This window comes from Ornithodoros turicata, chromosome 6 (assembly GCF_037126465.1).
Source record: "Ornithodoros turicata isolate Travis chromosome 6, ASM3712646v1, whole genome shotgun sequence".
In the NCBI taxonomy this organism is placed as follows: Eukaryota; Metazoa; Arthropoda; class Arachnida; order Ixodida; family Argasidae; genus Ornithodoros; species Ornithodoros turicata.
Window position 1 is genome coordinate 11,214,375 of NC_088206.1, and position 21,539 is coordinate 11,235,913.

The 21,539-nt window shown below is 43.3% G+C and overlaps 2 protein-coding genes across 3 annotated transcripts; one reads left to right on the top strand and one right to left on the bottom strand.

The window, feature by feature from the left end:
* Nucleotides 1-225: 225 nt before the first annotated feature.
* Nucleotides 226-1,864, top strand: LOC135399063 (acyl-coenzyme A thioesterase 13-like). Its single transcript, XM_064630730.1, has 3 exons — nucleotides 226-368; nucleotides 854-1,044; nucleotides 1,552-1,864. Exons 1-3 carry the CDS (start codon nucleotides 297-299, stop codon nucleotides 1,757-1,759), a joined length of 471 nt encoding a protein of 156 aa, XP_064486800.1. The 5' UTR covers nucleotides 226-296; the 3' UTR covers nucleotides 1,760-1,864.
* LOC135399062 (mediator of RNA polymerase II transcription subunit 23-like) lies at nucleotides 1,350-19,888 on the bottom strand. Of its 2 annotated transcripts, none has more exons than XM_064630729.1 (34): nucleotides 19,632-19,888; nucleotides 19,219-19,338; nucleotides 19,009-19,133; nucleotides 18,244-18,355; nucleotides 18,074-18,172; nucleotides 17,815-17,919; nucleotides 17,029-17,095; nucleotides 15,094-15,206; nucleotides 14,923-15,018; nucleotides 13,302-13,505; nucleotides 13,149-13,235; nucleotides 12,816-13,018; nucleotides 12,125-12,207; nucleotides 11,876-12,047; nucleotides 11,640-11,782; nucleotides 10,693-10,867; nucleotides 9,825-9,988; nucleotides 9,148-9,345; nucleotides 8,969-9,035; nucleotides 8,208-8,261; nucleotides 7,951-8,059; nucleotides 7,792-7,863; nucleotides 7,559-7,669; nucleotides 7,406-7,465; nucleotides 7,187-7,297; nucleotides 7,011-7,113; nucleotides 6,762-6,860; nucleotides 6,021-6,158; nucleotides 5,751-5,910; nucleotides 5,037-5,109; nucleotides 4,767-4,972; nucleotides 3,195-3,315; nucleotides 2,925-3,010; nucleotides 1,350-2,449 (listed from the first exon to the last, which is right to left on the bottom strand). In XM_064630729.1, the coding sequence occupies exons 1-34, from the start codon at nucleotides 19,680-19,682 to the stop codon at nucleotides 2,311-2,313; spliced, it is 4,026 nt and encodes a 1,341-aa protein (XP_064486799.1). In that variant the 5' UTR covers nucleotides 19,683-19,888; the 3' UTR covers nucleotides 1,350-2,310. The 2 variants fall into 2 exon arrangements, with proteins under 2 accessions (XP_064486799.1, XP_064486798.1); XM_064630728.1 differs by having other exon boundaries at nucleotides 17,029-17,098.
* Nucleotides 19,889-21,539: the final 1,651 nt, after the last annotated feature.

Sequence of the window (21,539 nt, forward strand, 5' to 3'; positions counted from 1 at the left end):
TGCAGGTTGCGGGAGTACCCGCACTGCGTCCACGGGTGGTGCGGGTGTACCCGCATCAGACGACAATGCACACTGTAGAAGAAAATTGTTGGCACGACAAAAACAAAAGCGAAAGCGAAAGATTGCGAAAGCGCGATCCAACACCAGCCCAAGCGCCTTCGACATCAACAGCCTCTGAAGCTCTGAAGAAGAGAGCTTCTTCGCCCGTTCCGAGCCAAGCGCCAAGCCGGCCAAGCCAAGCGCTGTTGTCTGCTACTCAAAGGGTGGCGATCACGGTGGTAGTAGCAACACAAAATATGGAGCATGCCCGTTATTTTATGACCAATGTATTGTATAAAGTGCGTTGCCTGCAACCCTTCATTCACAAGGCATGTACTTTAAAGTGTATGTACACCTTAAGCTTAAGCACTCACGCTACACTAACGGCTGAGACAGTTCTGGGTCCGCTTTGATAACCACGCTGCACATCACATGATTTTTTTATTGCCAGTAAAGCACTGTTTACGTTTCATCGCAGTCGAAAAAGTGTCAGACTACTGCGTGCTATGACATGCCGCCACATTTCGAACTAGCTTTACATCAGAAACATTATCGTTAAGTAAATGTCTCAGCGAGTCGTTATTTTTCCTTTTTCGCGTTATGCTGCATTCATAGCCAAACTGCGGTTGCTGCTGCTGCATGAAGAGGGGAATTCTCCCCAGCATACGATTGAGTACTATTCTCTTTCATTCCTTTCTTGCACAAACATTTGTTGTGCACTGCGACAGATTTTATTTTATTTTTTTTTTTGCATTGAGACAATATTACTGTGCTTCCAAGGAAGCTTACAATTATTGCTTTGATGATGATGTAGGTACAGATTGCATCATTTGACAAGAACAAGGCCACTTATGAACTTCAAATAGAGAAACATCACTGCAATCTAAGTGGTACCTTACATGGAGGCATGGCATCTACATTGCTTGACATTCTCACAGCCTGCACGGCCCTTTCAGTTGTGGGCGTGAAGGACAAGAGGGCTCTATCCGTGGAAATGAAGATAAGGTAAGTGTCATGCATGAAAGGGGGAGGTGGGCAAGGCCCCAACAACCCGAGCTCAAAGGGGGGCGGTCGCCCTCGTGGCTCCCACATTTTCGACACTCCTGTGAGTCACTATGTGAAGTCAGCAGAAAGCTGTCTGCACGAGAGCACATTGTCTGCTCAAACATATCTAATATGTTATTGCGGTAAGACTACACCACACAAGTGCTATTGCAGAAGCAGAATAAAAAAAAAAAAAATTGCCATTGAATGTTGTGATAGTTATGTAGTTTCCTGTTCCTTCAATGCTCTCACTGAAGCACATAATCTGTAAATGAATGGGCCTTTATTTTCACACAGCTGACCACCAATAGCAAGCAACGCTGCCTCCGGTACTCACAACGTCCACCAAAAAAACACACAGTATCGACAATGATGATGATAATGATGTACTGTGGATGAGCCTCACGAAAAGAGAGAAAACACTTCATTGTAGATATGACAGAACTTCTTTTTCCTTTCCCCTTTCAGGTTCCTTTCCCCTGCTAGAATGGGTGAAACGATCCTTCTCGAAACCAAGGTGCTACGTACTGGCAAGACATTAATGTTTACTGAAATGGACATTGTGGAGAAGTTATCACGAAAGTTAGTGGCACAAGGAACTCATATCATGTACCTCATTGACCAGAAGATTGAGGACGATTGTGTGGATACACTCTCGCAGATGAAACCGAAGTGAATGAATGAGGATGGATGAGTGAGGCTGGACACTCTGAGAAGTGTCTTTCATGCGTGTTGCCAAGGTGGAGGGGGAGTAGGTCGAAATAAATAGATGAGAAACAAACAGACAGAAGTTCCTCAGCAAGCGTAGTGCTGATGTTCTGAACTGGGAAGACAATGGAAGTGCCTTAGGATGGCTGTTGTTGCCGTGACGTCACCATTATTACTGTCTCTAGGAGGTGCTTGTTTGTTTTGTTGCACCATCGAATCATTTGGATATACAAACTGTGTTCACATATTTTATGTGGCTGCAAACTAGAGGCCAAGCCCTTTATGACATCCACCTCTGTATGCTATAGGCTTTTGCATACTCACTAGTGAGCTGCAATTCTGTATGGTGTGTGCATAGGAAGGGTAGCTGAGAGAATCCCTGCTACAAGGCATGTAAAAAGTCGGTGTTCGAGCAGTGATGGCCAAATAATATGTGTAAGATGTAACGACGGGCGAGACACTTTCATGAAAATGTTCAACTGTGCATGAATTAATGTGACACTAGGACGCTCGTGGCTTTCATGTAACGTTGACTTCCTCTATGTTGAGATGTGTGATGAACCGTAGGCGCAGCTGCAAAGCTGGCCGCAGGTTACGGATAGTTCGCTCCACGTCCGCTTTTACCGAGTCGCCAGTGAACATGTACTTGATGTGGTAGCTAAGATTACTGTCAAGGAATTCATTTGTGATTACTTTGTTCTAACAAAATAACAATGCTGGCATTCCAAAGCACTATGACATGACAGTAAATGTGCTTTAAAAAGCTACCTGAAATGAACTGTATACACTAATATTTTGCACAGAATAAACTACCCAAAACAATTTCATTTTTACAAAAGCAAACTGAATGGTTCACTGTCAGCCCTTTCAAAACCCTTATGGTTCCCTCGGCATTTTGTAAGAGGGAACTCCATGGAGGTGAAAGTCCCTTTAAGGACAACTGAATCGAGTTGCCCCGTAGCAATAGGGAGAGGGAATATCCTCAGGATGGGGCCACCACTCTTCCACTAGACCTGGCCGAACAACAACTCCAATTAGGAGTTATTACAGGCCCCCAACCTGAGGATTATTACGTTTTAAGCAGTATTCAATACAGATTTCAGTCAACATCTTACAAAGGCAAGAAAGGATACAACAGATCTGTTATCTGGTCCATATAGTTGAGCTGCTCGCAGTTCTTGTCGACGTTTTCTAATATCTCGTACAGTTCCTTCGTTATCTGCAAAATAAACAAAATGAGAAATTTTTTTACTTACTGTACCATGAAAAGCAAAAAATCACTCGACAGATAGTTATTAGACAAAGATACATCACATTTATTGAGATTCCATGCTAGGTTACTGCAGATATATTTTACATTATTTAACAAGAGCTCCTACATAACAACGAAAAGTGATACTTACATCCATAACACAGCGAGTGCGTTCCGTGACTATTCTTTGAAAGAAAGGTGCAACTAGGTGGCAAAGAAACAGGAACTGCTCTTCTGTCTTGATCACTGGCTTTAGCCGTTCATGTATTAACCTACACAAAAGAAGACGTGAAAAGCGGTCAGTGTGAATATATGTCGGGTCAACTGAAGCTCTAATGGATACCACTGAGCTTGTCTCATACAAGTCACACTAGGTGCATGACTATTGGAAGGCCTTCCACTAAAAAATGCATACTGTAAACGTATTTTTATTCACGATGTATTAATTTTCGGCGAATCATACGTTCAGTCATTTGTGAAGTTTTTTCGCGATTTCCAGGGTTGTTTCCTTTTGCGGGATAAACGTCAACAAGCTGTGTTCGAGGGTACATAACGCGAGTAATTTGCCAAGATTTTTTAGCGGTCGTGAAATTCGCTAGAATTCATACATCGAGAATAAAAATACTTTTACAGCATGATGTAAAACCCCGAGACTAGGGAACACGAAGGGACAGACACAAACACGAAGTCTCAAAGTATTGGTTTCATCATGTGTTAACAAAGTTAACAAAGCTGCAGTTTTTGCACTTTCTTCTGGGAAACAACTCTGTTATCCCATGACCTCAGCGGTGTGTCATCGCCACATGAAGTGACTCTGTTACAAGGTTACTGTGCAAGAGAGAGCAAGAGCTGCAGCCTTTTCACCCTCGCATTTGAGGGCGAGGGAGAAAGTGCGCTTCTGGCAGAGCAACAAAAATGACCTTCAAATCTGCCTCTTTTCTTCTTTTTTCGAGTGAATATCATAAAGCTATTCACATATTTTGTTTATACAGTAATTCATTCATTATTATTCATTCATTTAAACATTATTAATTCATTACATATTCATACATATTCATTTCCATTCATTATATTTATAAACCTCGTCGCGTTACTCTCAAACCACTAGTCTCCGTGCGCTCCTTAGCCTCATTCCCAGCGACGACACAACAGGGTTGGACTGCAAAAACCGCTCTTCCCACTGGGATGAATACTCTTGGTCGCCGTCTTTAATGAGCATGACTGACGATGACGTAACACTCCATATAAGTAGTCATCCAGTAAACATCTGAGTAGCGTATCAACGTTCGAGAGATCAACGAAAAAGAAGATTGCTCGCTTCCGCGTGTGATATGCACAGTTGTTCACGTGTGCAGTTTCTGCAGAAACATCTGCAACCACAGATGTTTCATTCTGAGGTTGGTTATCATCATCATCATTCTACAAGTTTTCATAGGAGCTATCGCTATCGTCTGCTACGGTAGTCGTACATACGCTTCTGCGCGTTTCAGAATTCAAATTTCCATAGTCCAATCGTGGCGTGCCGATGAGTAGCGCCCCTGGCGGATCGTGCGGACAGGCTCCTCATAGGGGTTGCTGATTGTGACATGGTCGTTATAATCTACTAGGTCGTGGCCCACGCGTGCACAGTTCCTGTGACTACCACGGGGTGCCAGCACTAATGGCGGCGCCCATTCCTTGAATCGCGTTTTTGTGCATACAAAAATATCATAAGACTACTCACTGTGGAATCTGACTGATCTGTCCAATGCTGGCATGGTACCACACTGCATGTACGAGAGCCATCAGGTAGCAGCACTGCACCTCCGTAATGCTATTGTGATTCGAAGAGAAGTTTAGCAACTGGAAGATGTTCTGTCCCGAGGATGCGAGCCCTGGGCCTTGGAGCATCGTGAGGATGCGATCGTTGAGCACAGCCCAGTACGATTCCTAACACGAGTTCCACAGTAAGCACAGGTGTCGGTTGACGTCAAACAGTGTGAGGTTAACTTACGGGAAGTGCGGTAAGGATCAGGCCTATGGCATTCATCCAGTTTTCAATGCCGCTGCGTGGGAGGGCTGTGTGCCTGCAAGTATGGTACACTGGAAATGTTAGAGTGTTTCAGCAGTAACGGGGTATGAAAAGGATGTTCAGCACCACGTCTCTGTGCAACCAGGACAGCAGCTCAGACCTGTCCTAACTACACTTTGAGGCATGTGTTTTGAGATAAGCACATATGCCTCTACAAGGGGACAAAGACAGTAACACCCATTTCTATCCCACCAATTTGCATCTTCATTACTTACGGTAAAACCCAAAAAACACTGACAACAAAACGTTCCACTCCGCACTGCCGCTGAACATCTTGTATTCATGTGAAATGCGGGAAGCACTTTTGTCTTATTTTCCACCTGAAAGTTTGCTCTTTCACATAATATCACCCAATTTTACTTTATTTTATGGGTCCTGAAATAAAAACTCGATTTTTGCACCCGATTTTTGAAAAACATAAAACACAAAAACATGGGAGGCGGTCCATGCGGACTTTACATGGGGGAGGAGGATTTCACCCCACGTTTCCCCCTCAGAAACGCACTACCAAAGGTGTGATTTTGACGGAGGAGGGTAGCTGACCCCCCCCTCCATACTATGCCACTGCCTTAGCATAAATTTCAACTCTCATCTTACATAAAGCAAAATTCTGTGCAGTGCATTAGCAATACATACCCTTTCAAGACAACATCTAGGAGATTGTTACCCACAACTGCTGCCGAAACTGGTAGGGACATGAGCTCTATGCAGGTGACATGCAGTGCATGAGCGGCCGGGTTGGGAAACTCATTGAATCGCCAGTCCATGTGTGGAAATGGGGATTTACCTGCCATGGCTAAGTGTTGTCAGTCAAGGTGATAGCTGTATGAGTAATTACTGAAATGTTTATGCGCAGAACTTTACGCCACCAGAGGGCACACACAGCCACAGAATGAGAAAGGATACTGTCAGCCATTCTGCGAACCAAGCTGATGTAGTAGTCAAGCTCTGGCACCCATGAGGTATCCTCAGGTGGCCTCTGTAGATAACTACTATAGGCTTCGCTCAATGCCCAGTTTTCTGAGCGGATGTCTTGAAGAGCGCCTGTTAGAAAAGGTAAGTGTACCTCACAAAATTCGTGTGAACCACTGTGCATGCAAATCGGATGCTCCATCTTGGATACAAAATAACATAAGCATTTAATGACACATGAATGGCACAAACATGAATTGATCATCTATTGAACATTTGGATTGTTTCACAAAATGTTAAAACAAGATCAGCAAGTTTTGTTTTGAAGCTGTTTTGCACCTTTTTAGACACCTTTTTTTAGAGACCCTTTTAGGGGTTCATTATTTCATTCCCCACATCACCACCAGCAATGGGGTAGAGTATCGCCCCCTGGCCATGAAACTACCCATTTATCATCTCAAAATAAAGTTGTTGTTGCTTCTGTTTTGTCTTGAATTGGTGACTTGGTTGCTTGGCAGAAGAAAAGCTAAGAGTTACTGGCAGTGATGCCATGGCACTGAAAGTGCTGGCAACAAAATTCAATTGAACATAATTGGCAGCAAACTGAGTTGAAATGTTCTGTGCTGTGATGCTGAGCATCATAAGAAAGCATATTACAATATTTTTTGGTTTCCATTTGTGTCAGGACATGACTAAGTTCATTAATAAGACAACAAATTATGAAGCCATACATACCAGTGATAGATGCAACCAATTTCTTCTTCAATGGAGGGCGATCTTTGAGCTTCTGCTCATAGTAGTGAAGAGTGTTGTACAAGTACGTCAATGGCCGATCTGGAAAGCATGATTGCGGTTTGCAAGTATTAAAATGGAAATACAAAATGCAGAGATGAAATATGTTTATTTCACTATTTTATGTGACATGCAAACACGGATGATGAGCAAGGACATAAAATGCAGATATAATGCAATAGAGAAAATCACCATGAAACTTGTAGAGACATCCGAGATGATCCAGAAGTGACTCGACAGAAATGGTCGCCACTGGGTATAGCTCGAGGAACCGATGAATCACAATGTCCATGACCTGAACGTGGGATTAGTCATTATATTGGATACGGGCTGCGTACGTACACTTAAAAGAAACATTCCGTTCTTACAGGCAAGAATCTCAAGCATATGTTTCCAAAGTAAACGGGTAGATAGGTGTGCTGTTGACTTTGGCTGCTCAAGTCCTGGAGCCCTTCAAAATAGAACTTCTCTGGGTATTTCTGGAAGAAGCATAATTTATTTAGACACATAATTTATTTAGACGCACGGAATACAGATGTGAGACATTATTTCAGCACCATTCAAGTGTTAAACATTGACTGCCCTACCCTGTGGAATGCTAGGTGCTTTTCATGCCAGTCAGTTTGCTTCCAATGCTCGGGTGAATTCTGCGGAGAAAGAGAGCATATTTTTTTGTTCATTGTTAATGCAAACCATTCTTTTTTGGTGGTGGGGTTGCCTCAAATGACCAAATCACTTACGTCCTTAACAAAGTCCGAGACACGATTCTTGAACTCGGAGGGTCTGATCAACAGCATTTGAATAATGAAGAAGCAGACTTGAATTTCATTTCCTTCAAAGCTGCGCAGTGCCTGTGAAAGATCGCTGATGAAATCCACTTCTCTATGTGGGTAGAGAGCTTGTTAAATATTAGCCTTAACTAATCCATTTGCCAAGAGGGGCATTAAAGAACGAAATCAAACAATGAACATACTAAGCACAGAATCAACCTGTCCAAGGAGATCACATGGCACTTCCAGATGAGATCGTTCAAGGCGTCGATGCACTGCAACGAGTCAGATGATAGGCATTCTTGAGAAGTTGTTACAAATGTGCTAGTGAAACCACATGGCAAAACATAGAGAACACACACCTTATTAACGTGTTGTCCACCAACTGAATTGGACACTTCGAAGACAAGAAAGTCGGCAAATGTCCTCAGATGGGATGAGAGAGCTCGAGCTCCAATTCTATCTAAAATTCTGAAGTTTCAAAGCAATGACACATCAATACAAAGGCTCCAAGGTTAAATGTAAATGATGCAATGTACAGCACACACTTTTTCTTTCTTTTCTTTTTTTTCATGTCCACTGCATGAAGATGAGCCAAATAAGCTATCTGTGAACTTACTTGTACGCAAGTGGACTGATACGGTCATTTTCCAGCAACATTTTCCACAGCAAGCTAGAAAGAAGAGGAGTATTTAAAGACTCCTGCTACAAAAGACATGTGTCTGTGTAAACATATTAGCCCAACACAAAAGAACTGATGTTCTGAGGCTGGAACAACATAGAAGGGACAAATACATACAAATCATCTTTCATATTAGCCCAAGTTTAAAGCTGGCACCTAAACAGAAGTACGCATTACATTTGAAGTATTGTCTGGGGCTGTTCACTTAACAACCGAGTACAAATCGAGAATGTTGGGAGGGGGGAGGGGGGGTTGATTTATGTGACATACCCATGAAGAGCATTCTCGTGCATGACAGAAGGTACAATGTAACACGGGTATAAATGTGAATCCTTCATGCACAATAAGACATTGCTCACAAGTTAAAGCTGTTGTCTCAAGTTTCTGATAAATACTACAGTTTGTACTGCAAACAGCATATGGATCAAACACGGCTATTGTCAAGCATGGCTCTGCTTCTGCTCTCTGAGTACACAGCGAAGGAACGTGCTCTGTATTGGGCATCATAAAAGCACCAAGATGGCGGCTGTTTCTTGTACACATAGAGAGTGTCCGCAAGATTTTTTTTCTGTTGGTCCTGCACCAACTGGTGATGTCATGCGGTCTTCTCAAGATTCCACAAATGATTCCCCCACATGAACCAAACCTGTTGCACATTAGGTACAAAAAGAATTCACGCAAAAAGTACACATCCTCACCAGAGGAACAGATGGGGAGTTCCCTGCTGCGAAAAGTGGGCAATGATATCATTCTCATTGCTCATAGCTGCAAAGAGAAAGAGCACTCATGAGATACGGTCATGCAAACGGAAGGCTACACGCTCAAACCTCGCATTCTTATTTCACCATCTCAGCTCGAAAGGCAAGGGAAGACTTACTTTTCCATTTGCGGTACTCTTCTTCAACGGACCGTTTCAGCTGAGCCTTATTTTCTCTCTGTGCTTGGTGTTGGTTGAAGAATTCGTTCAGAGATTTGGGGAAACTAGAAAGCGTCTGGCCTGACCAGCTATGAGGGGTGTTCTGCATGATGGTGGTCAGGATCTCCTTGCACCAGGTCATCGATAGAGATTCAGACCCTGCAAGAATGATACAGGGCTGTCCTCATCTTGCTTTAAGGATTAGCTCTTTCCAAATTACCATATTAGATAACACATCTCACAAATCAACACCATACTATTTTGTTTGTCTGTTCATCATAACACAAGTATGTCACAGGACAAATATTCAATTCAGTCTTTCAAATTAAATTTTTTTCTTATATGTCTCAAAAACTTTTTCTCTAACAGATGGGCTGCAAATTTAGAGGGTCATCCCATGTGCATTGGAAATAAGGTATTTGTGTGCTAGGTCGATTTAAATTAACCTGAACCGATTTGTGACTGAGTTACATAGCCTGTAGCCCAACAGTGCAATAAAATTACTTTGCACAATCAAAACAGTTTAATGCTAATCTTACAAGTATCATCTTTCGCTTAGCGACATTAAAGAAAAATCCCATTTGAAAAGTGCAGCTGAATTTGTGAACAAACAATGCTAAATGTAAAAAGCTCTCTACCTGTCACATGTATTGCCCTAGCCAAGGTGAGGATGAGAGCCTTGTTAAGTTCCTCGGACTCAGAGGACAGCATGCTCTTTGGCTCGTTCTGGAAGCGTGAAAGCTGTGGCTGAACCTCTGCACTTCCAAGGCCTGTGATCAACTTCAATGCTGTACTTTCCACACTGTAAGATGAATTAGTACTAAGAGAGGCTCGTACAACATAGATTACTTATGGGGACCATCACAGGGGGTTGTGAGAGCACTGACTACCTACATTAGAAAAGAACTATTACTGAATAAGGACATGATGCACATGCAAAGCAAATGAAGAGACATGGGGCAAGGAAATTAAGACATAACATACAGGGGTCACCATTAAAATTGTGGATTTATCAAAATACTGTAATTTAATGTGTGTGAGCCACACCTTGACTAAGCCACAGAGCAGTTGTTTTTGTAATTTTAAAGATGTTCTCGACATGTGAACCACACATTCACATGAACCGCAGCTAGCACATCGGTAGGTTTTGCTGCATTATGCATTATCAGTTATGCAATAGGTAGACTCTACAGAGCCACCTATAGATCGGGGGATGTATTATGTGCCAAAATTTAATATAAAAATTGTCACTTGCTCCAGTTCTTTGTTGATAAATTGTGAAAACTACAGAATGCTGCCCTCTTAACATAGCCCATACCGCCTGGTAAGCCGTGGGTGTATGTTTCCGTATTTTCGTAGCAGTAGAAACTCTGTTTATTTATTTTGCTATGTCCACCGTGTATTCACTACGTCCAGTACCTGACTATACACTAGATGATTATGAGCACTCTCCACTGTGCTAGTACTGAGAATACGCCTTATAGTGACAACATGACCGAAACTTGCCAAAGGTGAAGTTGTGTCTGATTGGTCTGTGGGACAGCAGCTAGGCTATGCAGGTGTGAGAGCAGCTGAACTCGGTAGTGTGGTTGAATGTGGTGGAGACGATAGCTGAACATCTCAAGCAGGGTGTGAAGAATGCCCCACGCTTGTTGACGAAAGACAGTGGGCAGTAGGTGGCCTGTAACACGAAATTTCCCAAAAGAGAACTTCAGAGGACTAGAGAACTACCTGGTATACTACAATGAAGACACACCTTGACAGTAGTGGCCCACAATACAAAAGCTGAGTCATTTCCAAAAATACCTAACCATACTCCGAGATAACATAAGGGCTACATGCCACAGAGGTATATCTTCGGCAGTGGATAATTACAGCCTGAAGTTTTCGGGAAATATTTTTTTCTAAATTCCGGGGGTAAAAATCGGGTAAATGAACATGTGCACTAAATTCATGCGAATTCGGGTGAGAAAACTTCTATTACGCTAAAATCGGGCAGAAATCGGGCTCAGTTATTCAAACTAACTGTAGCGGTTTGGTACAAACGGTGATGTAACTGCATTTTTCTGCCAAACAAGTAAGTTGGTGCATTCCTACAGACATCCCAGAGAGAGCAATTTGCCTGGTAAAAATTGGGTTTCACCCTAAAGGGGCAACCTTCAATTCGGGGTGCAAATTTGGGGCAGAATCGGGTAAAACCCTAAAACTTCAGACTCTATGGATAATGTAGTCGGCATACTGAGAGGAGGTTTGCGCTTCGGCAAGTCCAGTCCTCGTGGCTTTCTGGGCCAAAGTGGTGGGGGGTCAAATCGAGAGTAAAAACGGGTTTTACTGGGGTTAACCTTAAGGCACAAGGCTCCAATTAGATGCAGTAACTAGCTACAAGATAGATACACACAGTGCCTAAATACTGCCTCGCTTAGAGCCATTACACGTTGCGTTTCCCAACTTACTGATGAACCCCTTGATCCCGAGCGACTCAATCTCATTGTACACCAGCAGCCGACTGTAGGTCTCTACCAGAGCTGGCGTAAGTGATATTGAGGACTTCGCTGGGGCCATTTTCATCACGTGCGTCACCACGTTGTGGATCAGGCTGCGAGAGCAAAAAGGTATTGAATGCCACACAATTATATAAGGGGCACAATTCAACAGAGCAAATATATATAGAAAACTGGAGGTACTATACCTCATCTTGGTGTGTACGGTGAGGGAGTCGAGAACGTTCATGCCCAGGGGATGGGTGGGGTTGTTCTGACCGGAGCTAGAAGATGACATGGAAGACTGGCTTCTTTGATTGCCCTGAATGGCTTCCACCAGAACTCCCATAGGACGAGTGAAATAGTCTTGGTTTGTGCTGTCTGTGGGAAAGAACCTTGCCGTATAGTGGCCAAAGATTGCAATTTACGGAAAATAAAGGATTTTAGTAAAACCTTACATGCATTGCACAGCAGGGAGATCCAGTAGTCATTTCCAAAGTTCATAGTAGACTGATTTGTTACAAACCACTGCTGTAGGTACCTAACAAGAGAAAGGTATGTCCATTAATTCTCACAACAGGTAAATTGCACATGTTGTAGTCCAATTAATCACAATATGCTATGAAAGTAGGTCAGCCTTTCGAGCAGTTCCTCAGCTTTTCCCTTTCCCCTCGTGCACGTAGAACAGTCACACTGGATCGCTCTCAAATAAGGTACCACAACAGCCGCACGCGAGGTCCATGTTGCTTCATCTTTTTTTACGATAGTGTTGTGGCCCGTCTGCGAATACCCACGTACTGCTACTTCCTGAGTGGACAGACGCTTTGTCACGTATTTTCTCCAACCTTTTCTTTCTCTCATGCGCAGAGACATACTGTCGTAGCGTATTACAACACTATAGCTTTATACTTCTGTGTACATTGCGTATTTAAAACACAACAGCATTGATTTCTCATTGCCAGGAAAGGATGGTGCTGCCAGGTGGTGATGAAGCACACCAATCATAATAATCAAAATAAAATTGGTGCTGATTTCTGCTGAAAGCCGTATTCAAGGTCATATTACGACAGCAGAGTAGCTTTTATCCATAGACTTTGGCTTCACTAGATCAACGTCACTTTACTTCGAGAATACAGAAATATTTCTTACTCAAGATGTGTCTGCAGTGCCTGAGGCAGAGGCCTCTGAAGCCGCACCTTCTCCTGTTGAGCCTTGCGCATCAGGTGTACCCATATAGAAGTGATGGCCAAAACTCGTGTGCAGTGGGGTTTATTCACATCAGGAAATGGGAGGGGTTCCTTTTCAGGGTAGAGTAGGTCATACAGCTTCATCACAGGTAGAAAATCGTTCAGCTGAAATGGGAAGGCATTGAGGTATTGATTCACTTTCAACGCTTTGTACAAAAAGTTGCATTTGGTGAGACGCTAGGATTCTTTTATTCCAAAAATGTAGAAGTTTCACAGAGAAGAAAGAAGAACTCACAGGGTTTTTCTGGATACTGCCCGATATGAATTGCAGCAGAACCCACATGAGATGGTCTCTTCCTTTACGAAGGTTCCTCCCGACCAGCTGTTGCAAAACATCAACATGTCAAGCACTCTGCGTAATTATCGCTGTACGCAGCGGATGCTCTACCTTGTCGTGCAAAGCCAATACCATGTGGGGGAAGCTCGCATATTGAAAGAGTACAAAATATATGAGCTGGCTGGACAAGTTCTGCCAAAACAGCTGGATGGGACCGCCATCCTCCAGACCTTCTGCGTCAGCCTCGGATTTTTCCATGGCCACTACAATGAGCTCCACGAGCTGCTCTTCCAGCACAGGGCATCGGTGTTTTTGCTACAGGTGTAAGAAAAACATTGCAGGCGTGTCAGAGCGTCACTACCATAAAAGCCATCAGAACGGGGACACATATTGTGAAGTAGAGCATAGGTAAAAAGATGCGAGCGAGCTGGTATAAGCAGGGTGTCTACCAAATTGCAGCCTTCAAAATCCCCGACTCTTCCAGGTTTTTCACTGACTATTTCAAGCGAATTCCCCGACCTAAAAAAAAAAAGGGAACTTGGTGCGGCTGCTACATTTTGATACCAGATCCCTCATAAAACGGGTCATTTATTGAGTATTAGTGAGGCCCCCCCTACTTTTCTGCTTCTGAGATTGTCGTATGGGCGAACTGCTACTCGCAGCAACGTTGCTGCGGCATGGCCGTCCAACCAGTGACCGGCACTCGTGATTCGCCGCGCATCGTCACGACACTTGTCTGCTGTTTTCCCTGACTTCAGCTGCTTTTTTGTGAAATTATTCTTTTTATATTTTTGTTGTTTCTCAAAGTGCACCTTTCTGTGCATTCATTTGGGCGGGGGGGGTCCCCGAAATCCACCATTAAGAATAAACGTTTAAGAATAAAACAGCCAAGAATAATCCGCTTAAAAAATACACGGTTAAAAATATATCTCCTAAAATAAACCGCTTAATATCCCCGCTTAGATATCACTGTTTAATAATCCACCATTAAAAATAAACTGTTTCAAAATCCCCTCACCATCTAGCACGGAGGCGGACTGATTGCAATTTACGCCGGGTTATATCATGTTATGTTAGATTAGCTTAGTTTGGTTTCGGTTAGTTTGGGATAGTTTAGGCTAGTTTGATCCTGTGAGCCCCTTGCTTGCAGTTCACCTTGATTTGGGCCATACCACATGACTCTAGCAACTGTAGGGTGGATTTGGGGGATTCTGAAACGATTTATTTTTAACGATATATTCTTAACAGTAGATTCCTTAGCGTCTATATTTAAACGGGGATATTTCGCCCATTATTTTTGTGCGTTTATTTTTAAATGTATATTCTGGGGGATATATTTATAACAGTGGGTACTTACGCGTTTATTTTTGAAAGATTATTTTTAATGGTTTCAAACGAGATACACCCATTTGGGCAGACACATGATACAGGTGCTGCAGCCTTCTGCACTGACAGTACTCCAGAGTTTGAAACTGCAGGAGAACTACAGTCACTACAGGTATTACCAGCCTGCAGACTAATGCTGCCCGCCTGACCGTGACACTCAAATATCAACACCCATAGAACCTTGTGCAACAATCACACAATGTATCTAAACTGCTTATACCATGTCACCAATTGCTACCATCCTGAGTAATGGAGCAACCATAGCAGCACATCTTTGTTTGTGGTGTCGGCATAATACAAAAAAATTCGAAAAGTGGATGTAATGAGGCAGGAACGTGGTACAAACTTGCTTAGACAGGCCAAGCATGCTGCAGACCATTTCTCTGGAATAGGGCTGCTCTAGGACATATCGCAACAAGTCGTTTTGTGGCTTCTGCACCTCCTGTTTGAGCAAATAAAGCGCATAAATATATCGCATACTGGGAGTTATACCCAAAGAAATGAGTTCTGCACATACACTGCTGTACGGCAACTGGCCCTTCATTGTGAACTTTGCTGTCACGGGATCCAGTTTCCAAATCGAGCAACCAGTTCCAGAATGGCCAACAACTGGTTGTAGTTTTGAACGACCTGCGAGTAAACCATGAACCAGAGTTCGAGGTAACTCATTACAAGTAACTCGTTACTGTAACTAAGTTCCTTTTTTTGGCAACTTGTAACTTAACACGGTACTTTTGCGCCATAGGAACTCGTTTCTTTTTCGGGTAACTTTGGCAAAGTAACTGAAGCTAAGTTCCAAGTTACTTTTACTTCGCTTTTCACACACGTCCACTTGTTTTCTTGCTTTCTCTCCGGCTCTTTTGTGGCATTTTATGCCATAAAACGTGATATTCAATCAATGACAGTATTCTATTCGGGAAGTAAAAACCGCTGTCACTGAAATGAGGCTGAACCGTTGTGCGCCCACAGGGAGTAAGATGCAAAGCGTTCGACTTGTCGGACATAAACGAAAACGATCTAAGCGTGTGTCACTCCTCCGCAGGCAACTCAAGGTCTAACTCAACTGCTCACGCGCACTGCACCTGTGTAGTGCTATTTTGTGTCCGAAGTAACTTGGAGGTAACTCGTTCCTTTTTTTTATGTAACTCCGTAACTGCGAGTTGCATTTCAGGCTGAAGAACTTCGTTATTAACTTAGTTACATTTTTCACACGGTAACTTATCTCGTAACGAGTTCTTTTTGACGGGTAACTTCTCGATCTATGCCATGAACTAACCTCAACCACTCCTGTGCGTACTGAGAATCATGTGACATTACACAAGAGCGGAGAGCCGCTCGCTGAAAAGCTGCAGTATGAATAGGGGATGGCACTAATGCTGTCACGATGGCATAAAACTCAGTATTCATGGACACAATATTCTGCATAATCATTAGTACCTTCCTCTTAAACTAGGTCTGCTTGCATACTTCCAAATGCTTATAACCACCTTGTTCATCTATTCAACACAGCTGAGTAAGAACTGCTGCCACCCCTTTCTATGTGCGCCGCTGGTAAGATGCCAGCGGGTATACCGGTGTATACGGTGTATACCAAAAGGCCGAGAGTGGCAGGAGGTAAAGGCGACATGCCCTGCACATTTGCCTACTCTTATGCCTGACTTCAGAAGAGAAAAAGAACTAGAACAGCCTACCTCCACACCAAGGAATTTTGTGAATGGTGTTGTATTTAGAGGTGCAAAACTAAAACTAAATGCATAAGAATCGAACTATCGATAGACGACTATTGGAAAACTATCGGGGAGCAGACAAAAAATCGTCAAAGAAAATGCCTCACTCCTACAAGTTTTACAATGCAACTCAGAGCAGCTTCCCTCCGACGCTGACCTTATCAGCTTCTTGTGCTGCTCAAGTCAACCACACAGTCACATGATACACAGTTACATGCACTGGACTGACTGGCATTGCAGTCTCATGAGTGCGTACGATTTCATGATGAACATCTTCTTTGGCTGCTTGCAGTGCATCATACAATACAGCAGAACAGAAGGCACTTGCGTCTCCCGTGATTCTGTTTTCGTTGTCACTGTGCTAGTGCGAAAACAAAGACGAGAACCAAAGCATCAATAGTGACAACTAAATCTAGCTATCGATAGGAAAGAAAAAAAATAACAGTGCTCTCGATAGAGAGAGAGGGGTACGGGGTCAATTATCATAAAACTATTTATATTTTTTACACTATCGATCGCACTATCGAAAGAAAACAACTGATAGTACACTATCGATAGTTCTGAAAAAACTATCAATAGTATCAATGTCTATTTATTGATAGTTTTGCGTGACTAGTTGTATTGCATTGTCAGTATTCACCTCTATGCAACTGAAACCCTTGAGAAAGATACCATAACACCACAGCAGAGAGAAACAATGCTTTAGAAAAGGTATAAAGTCTTACCCACAATGGTAACCATTTGAGCACATGGTTGAAAGCTGTCAATGAAATTAGCAACCAGTTTGGCAAACTTCTGGAATAAAGCAACAGAGTGCTCAGGAAGCGGGAACAATCTTAGGAACTGCTAAGGAACACCTTACAAATAAGAGGTGCCAAGTACCGTAATTTCACGTGTATTAGCCACGGCTTACGCACAATTTTTTTTCTCACGGGCGCTCTGCGGCTTATCCGCCAAGTGTGGCTTATCTCATGAGTATTTTTCCCTCGTATTTTCCCCCTACGTCAGTTTTAACGAAAGGTCTGACAGTGCCTCTGGAACAGCACCGCCCTGCCAATGCACGAAGAATGCGTAACAGGGGCGCGTCCACATTTGAGTAGACTGACCTTCCTGGTGCCTTCCCCCAAGCAGCTTTAACAAAAGTGGTGACAGTGATTCATGTCTTCTCGAAGGCCATTGACCCGTCGATCCATGAAAAACACGCAACCAGGGCACAATCCGATTTTGGTAGAACACTAGAACTGACCTCCTTTGTTGTACACAATGCCGACCCCGGAGTATGGACCCCAGGGTTTATGGCCTTCTCTATGATCTCCTTTGTCGCACAAATCAGTCGGGTCGTATCGCCCACGGCTTATCTCTGACAGAAAATTTTCAAAACATTCCTAAAAATGGGTCCTGCGGATTATACCCGTGAAATTATGGTACATATATCTCTTTTGAGGCAGTGCAGATATGCTTGTAAATGTATGACAACAATTACCCATGTTTTACATATCACTGCCACATACCCAGTGAGGCCATTTTCCTTTGGGAAGTGATCTCTTCTGAACATCGTCCAGAATGAGGTAACTTGGCAGAAGGGCAGCGTTCCTGTCCAAACTGTGCTCAATCACCTGAGAAAAAAAAAAAAGATACACATCACATTGCCTTTCCAAGACAAAGAATACTACTCTCCCCAACAGGCCTATATTAATCTCAGATTGAACAAGAAAAACAAAGGAATAAAACGTGGCTTTCAAATGCTTTGAGAGAAAACAGAAGACTTACGTCTGTCAGGGCATTCAGCTGCCTCATAACAGATACATTTACTGAAGATGGTATTGACAAGGCCTTGCCAAATATCACCTTCAGCAAATCACGGACGCCCTAGAAAAAGGAAAATGACCATATCACTTCACTGAACGGAGCAATTCTAGCTTAAAAGAAAGTGCCCGCACCTTGTAATCAATTCCGGAAATTATTTTCCTGATTAAGGCAAGAGCTTGGCACCAGTACTCCTCATTTGTGTAGGTGAATTTTTCGGTTGATAATAGGGCATCACATACTGGCCTGTGTGGGAAAACAAAAGCGTTGTATGTCATAAAATGTAATGTACCAATACACACTGATATCTTCCAACTGGTGTGCACAGCAAATGCCAAGACAATATTGAAGGTGTCACAAAATTGATTCTGCTCATAATTCCCCAACTCGATTCTTGTATTCTACACGCTTAGAAATGAACTTCACCGCACAGTACGCTCCTAAGCAACCATCATCTCCAATGATATCGTTATCTGCCCTGATTTGTTGAAAACGGGAGGCATACGCCTTTTTGTGACAATTATGAACAGCATAAGTGTCACAAAAAAGGCGTACGCCTCCCGTTTTTAACAAATCGGGGCAGATAACGATATCATTTGAGATGATGGTTGGTTTGGAGCGTGCTATGCGGTGAAGCTCATTTTTAAGAGTGTAGCTCCAGCTTGAGAAGAGTTACTTTTTCGGCTTGCTGGTGTATTGCATACTGCAAGATCCAGCTAGCATACTCACCAGCAAGGCGCAGCTATGATGTGTCTAAGTGTTGATGTTTGCATCCTGTTTCAAACCACTTACAGCACGACTACTTCACCCTTACCAGCACAATGGCACCATCAAGAATTAGCTTCTGGCTTTATTACACGTGACTTAGTGCTGACAGTGATCAGAAAACGACAACTAACTTTGCCTGGACGACGTTTGAAGTGACTGCGTGATGCAAAAGGTAGAGCAACGTTTGCTTTTGCCGGTGGTTGCTCAGAGTTGCAACAACGGCAACGTAGTGCTTGAGTGCCACTTCCACGCCATCCTGCAGGTGCAAACACAGTGTAGTCACATAACTGCATTCACATAGACGAAAATCTCTGGACAAAAAGCTGTATATAGATACCCACCTGGGGTATGTTGGAGAACAGGGTCCGTATGTCTTCTTGGTAGGTCCTCTCTTTATACTCCTGCATTTCTTGGGAGTGGATGATGAAGCAGTTGAATACTTCTTCGAGGGTGTCATTTTTCTAAAATGGTCAGAGAGAGCCATTATGACGAAATGAAGTATGTGAAAGCAAGCAGAGACGAAGCGATGGTCCAGCGGGAGTGAATTCCGAATGCATAGCAACAGATGATGGTATAGAAAGACACAGAATCACGCACTGATTCGTTCGCGGTAGATCGACTCTATGGTGGATCGACGGTACGGACTCTATGGATTGCATAAAGTACAGGTCATAAAATAATTGTGTGGTACAGTCATACTACATACTCACCAACTGGCAAAAACCAGGAACCACAGAATTTAAAACCAACTTACCAAGACGTTGTCTATGTAGCGCATAACCTGAGCTTCCACACTCATTGTCATGCTTGCGATTAGGTACTACTGGGTACTACCAAGGAGCCACAACTTCTACTACGAATACTGCTCGAAATCGGGGCTACATTGGGCCACTTTTCTTTTTTCTGAACACTAGATAAATGCGAGGAAACTGACCGCACGCAAACACCATAAAAAACCGCAAAAATCTACACAAAAATTGATGTCGATAGCGATTACGCTGGATCGGACTACCGCACGCGGAGTATCGAAACCGAAATTGTGTGGGATGTGGTTCAAGGGTTCAAGTGAGGACTGTGATGGGATCGGATGGCACGGACCACTGATCAGTGGAAGGGACCATGGGACCCGTTTGCAACTTCCTCTCAAAATGACGAAATGGAAGCAACAATGTCACGTGTACGCTGCCGGTCCGAAGTATTGCTGGAGTCGCATTGCGTGTCAGCGTGTTTTCGAGGCACGGAGGTTTCGGCGTAAAGATGGGTGGATGTTCAACGGTTAACTGCACTAATTCTGTGGAAAAAGGACAAAAAAGTATCGCGTGCCCTGGGATCCTGTACCTTTAGAAAAATGTCGTCAGCATACAAGAAAATTGAAGTATGGGGTGCAGGCACTTGTCGCCAAATGCCGAGCTATGTACTTGCCATGTTGAATTGTGCGTGGCAATGGTAAGATTATAAACTCATAATGTGAAAATACTTTCATTAACGTCACAACTTCGTCTTAAACTAGAAAGAAACGACTACATATGCGTATGAGCAGACGATTGCTGTGTAAAATACTCCCGGTACATTTCGTTGTATCATATCTGAAATGTTGCTCGTTACCTCTGTTATCTGGAACGCCAAATTTACGGCGTCGTAACGGAACATTTCGCACGGCAAAAAATCGCGATTTCAAAGCGCGTGTTAAACGAAACCGAAACATGCACGAAGTGCCACGAATTCTAAACTAAAAGTGCGTGCGAACTATTTGTTAAAGTAACGTACTTGTTTTGGGGGGCAGAGGTTCCCAGGCGAATTCATCTTGAATGTTCTTTCAGTCTGAGTTTGTAAACTATGTGCTCAAATTGAGCGAAACTAAAATTTAGGACCGAAAGTTCGAAGTCCCAGCATGCGCAGCGCTACCTTTCAACTTGAAAGCCACCCAATGCCACTGACAGAACTAAAAGCTCATAGGCCTGGTAGAAATATAACTGATAAAAAAAAAAAAAACTTTCCGCGAGTTCCGTCTGTTGTTCTGGAGAGAAAATGCGCTGTTATAAACGCACTAAACGATACATTTAGTCAATCAAAGTTGCACAGAAAGGTTAAACAGACAAGACCCCAACACCTACTCCACGCGAAGCTGTAATGAAGCCCAATGTAGTGCCGCACTCCTCACAAACTTCTGTGTACCCCCTTGTTCCTCACTTGTGTGCATCCTTAGTTAGTACGGACACAAACATAAAAAAATAAGAAGAAAGAACGTAATGAGAAGCACAAATTAGGATTACAATCCCTGGGATACACATTCGTCAAAAAGTACGAGTATAGCGTTCAATCCTGGTACGCACAAGAGACTTCAATCTTTCTTTTTGTGGTTGTAGTTGGCGCCGCTCGTCCCGAGTCTGACGCAGACCAGTCGTTGAACAGGCAAGCAGCGCACAAGACGTGCAAAGACACGAAAAAAATATCATTGTCGATCCATTAGTGGATCCGACGGAAATGCGTTAGCATTAAAACTTGAAAACCCTTTGGGAACTACCCTACACAACGCTACGCTTCACAAACGCTAACGCAAGACAGCATCTGCAGCCAAATGAGCCTTTCGGGCTTCCTCCGATTCAGCTTGGTGGCGCCATCTCACAGCCTCAGCCAGAGCCTCAGCCTTCTTTCGGTCCCG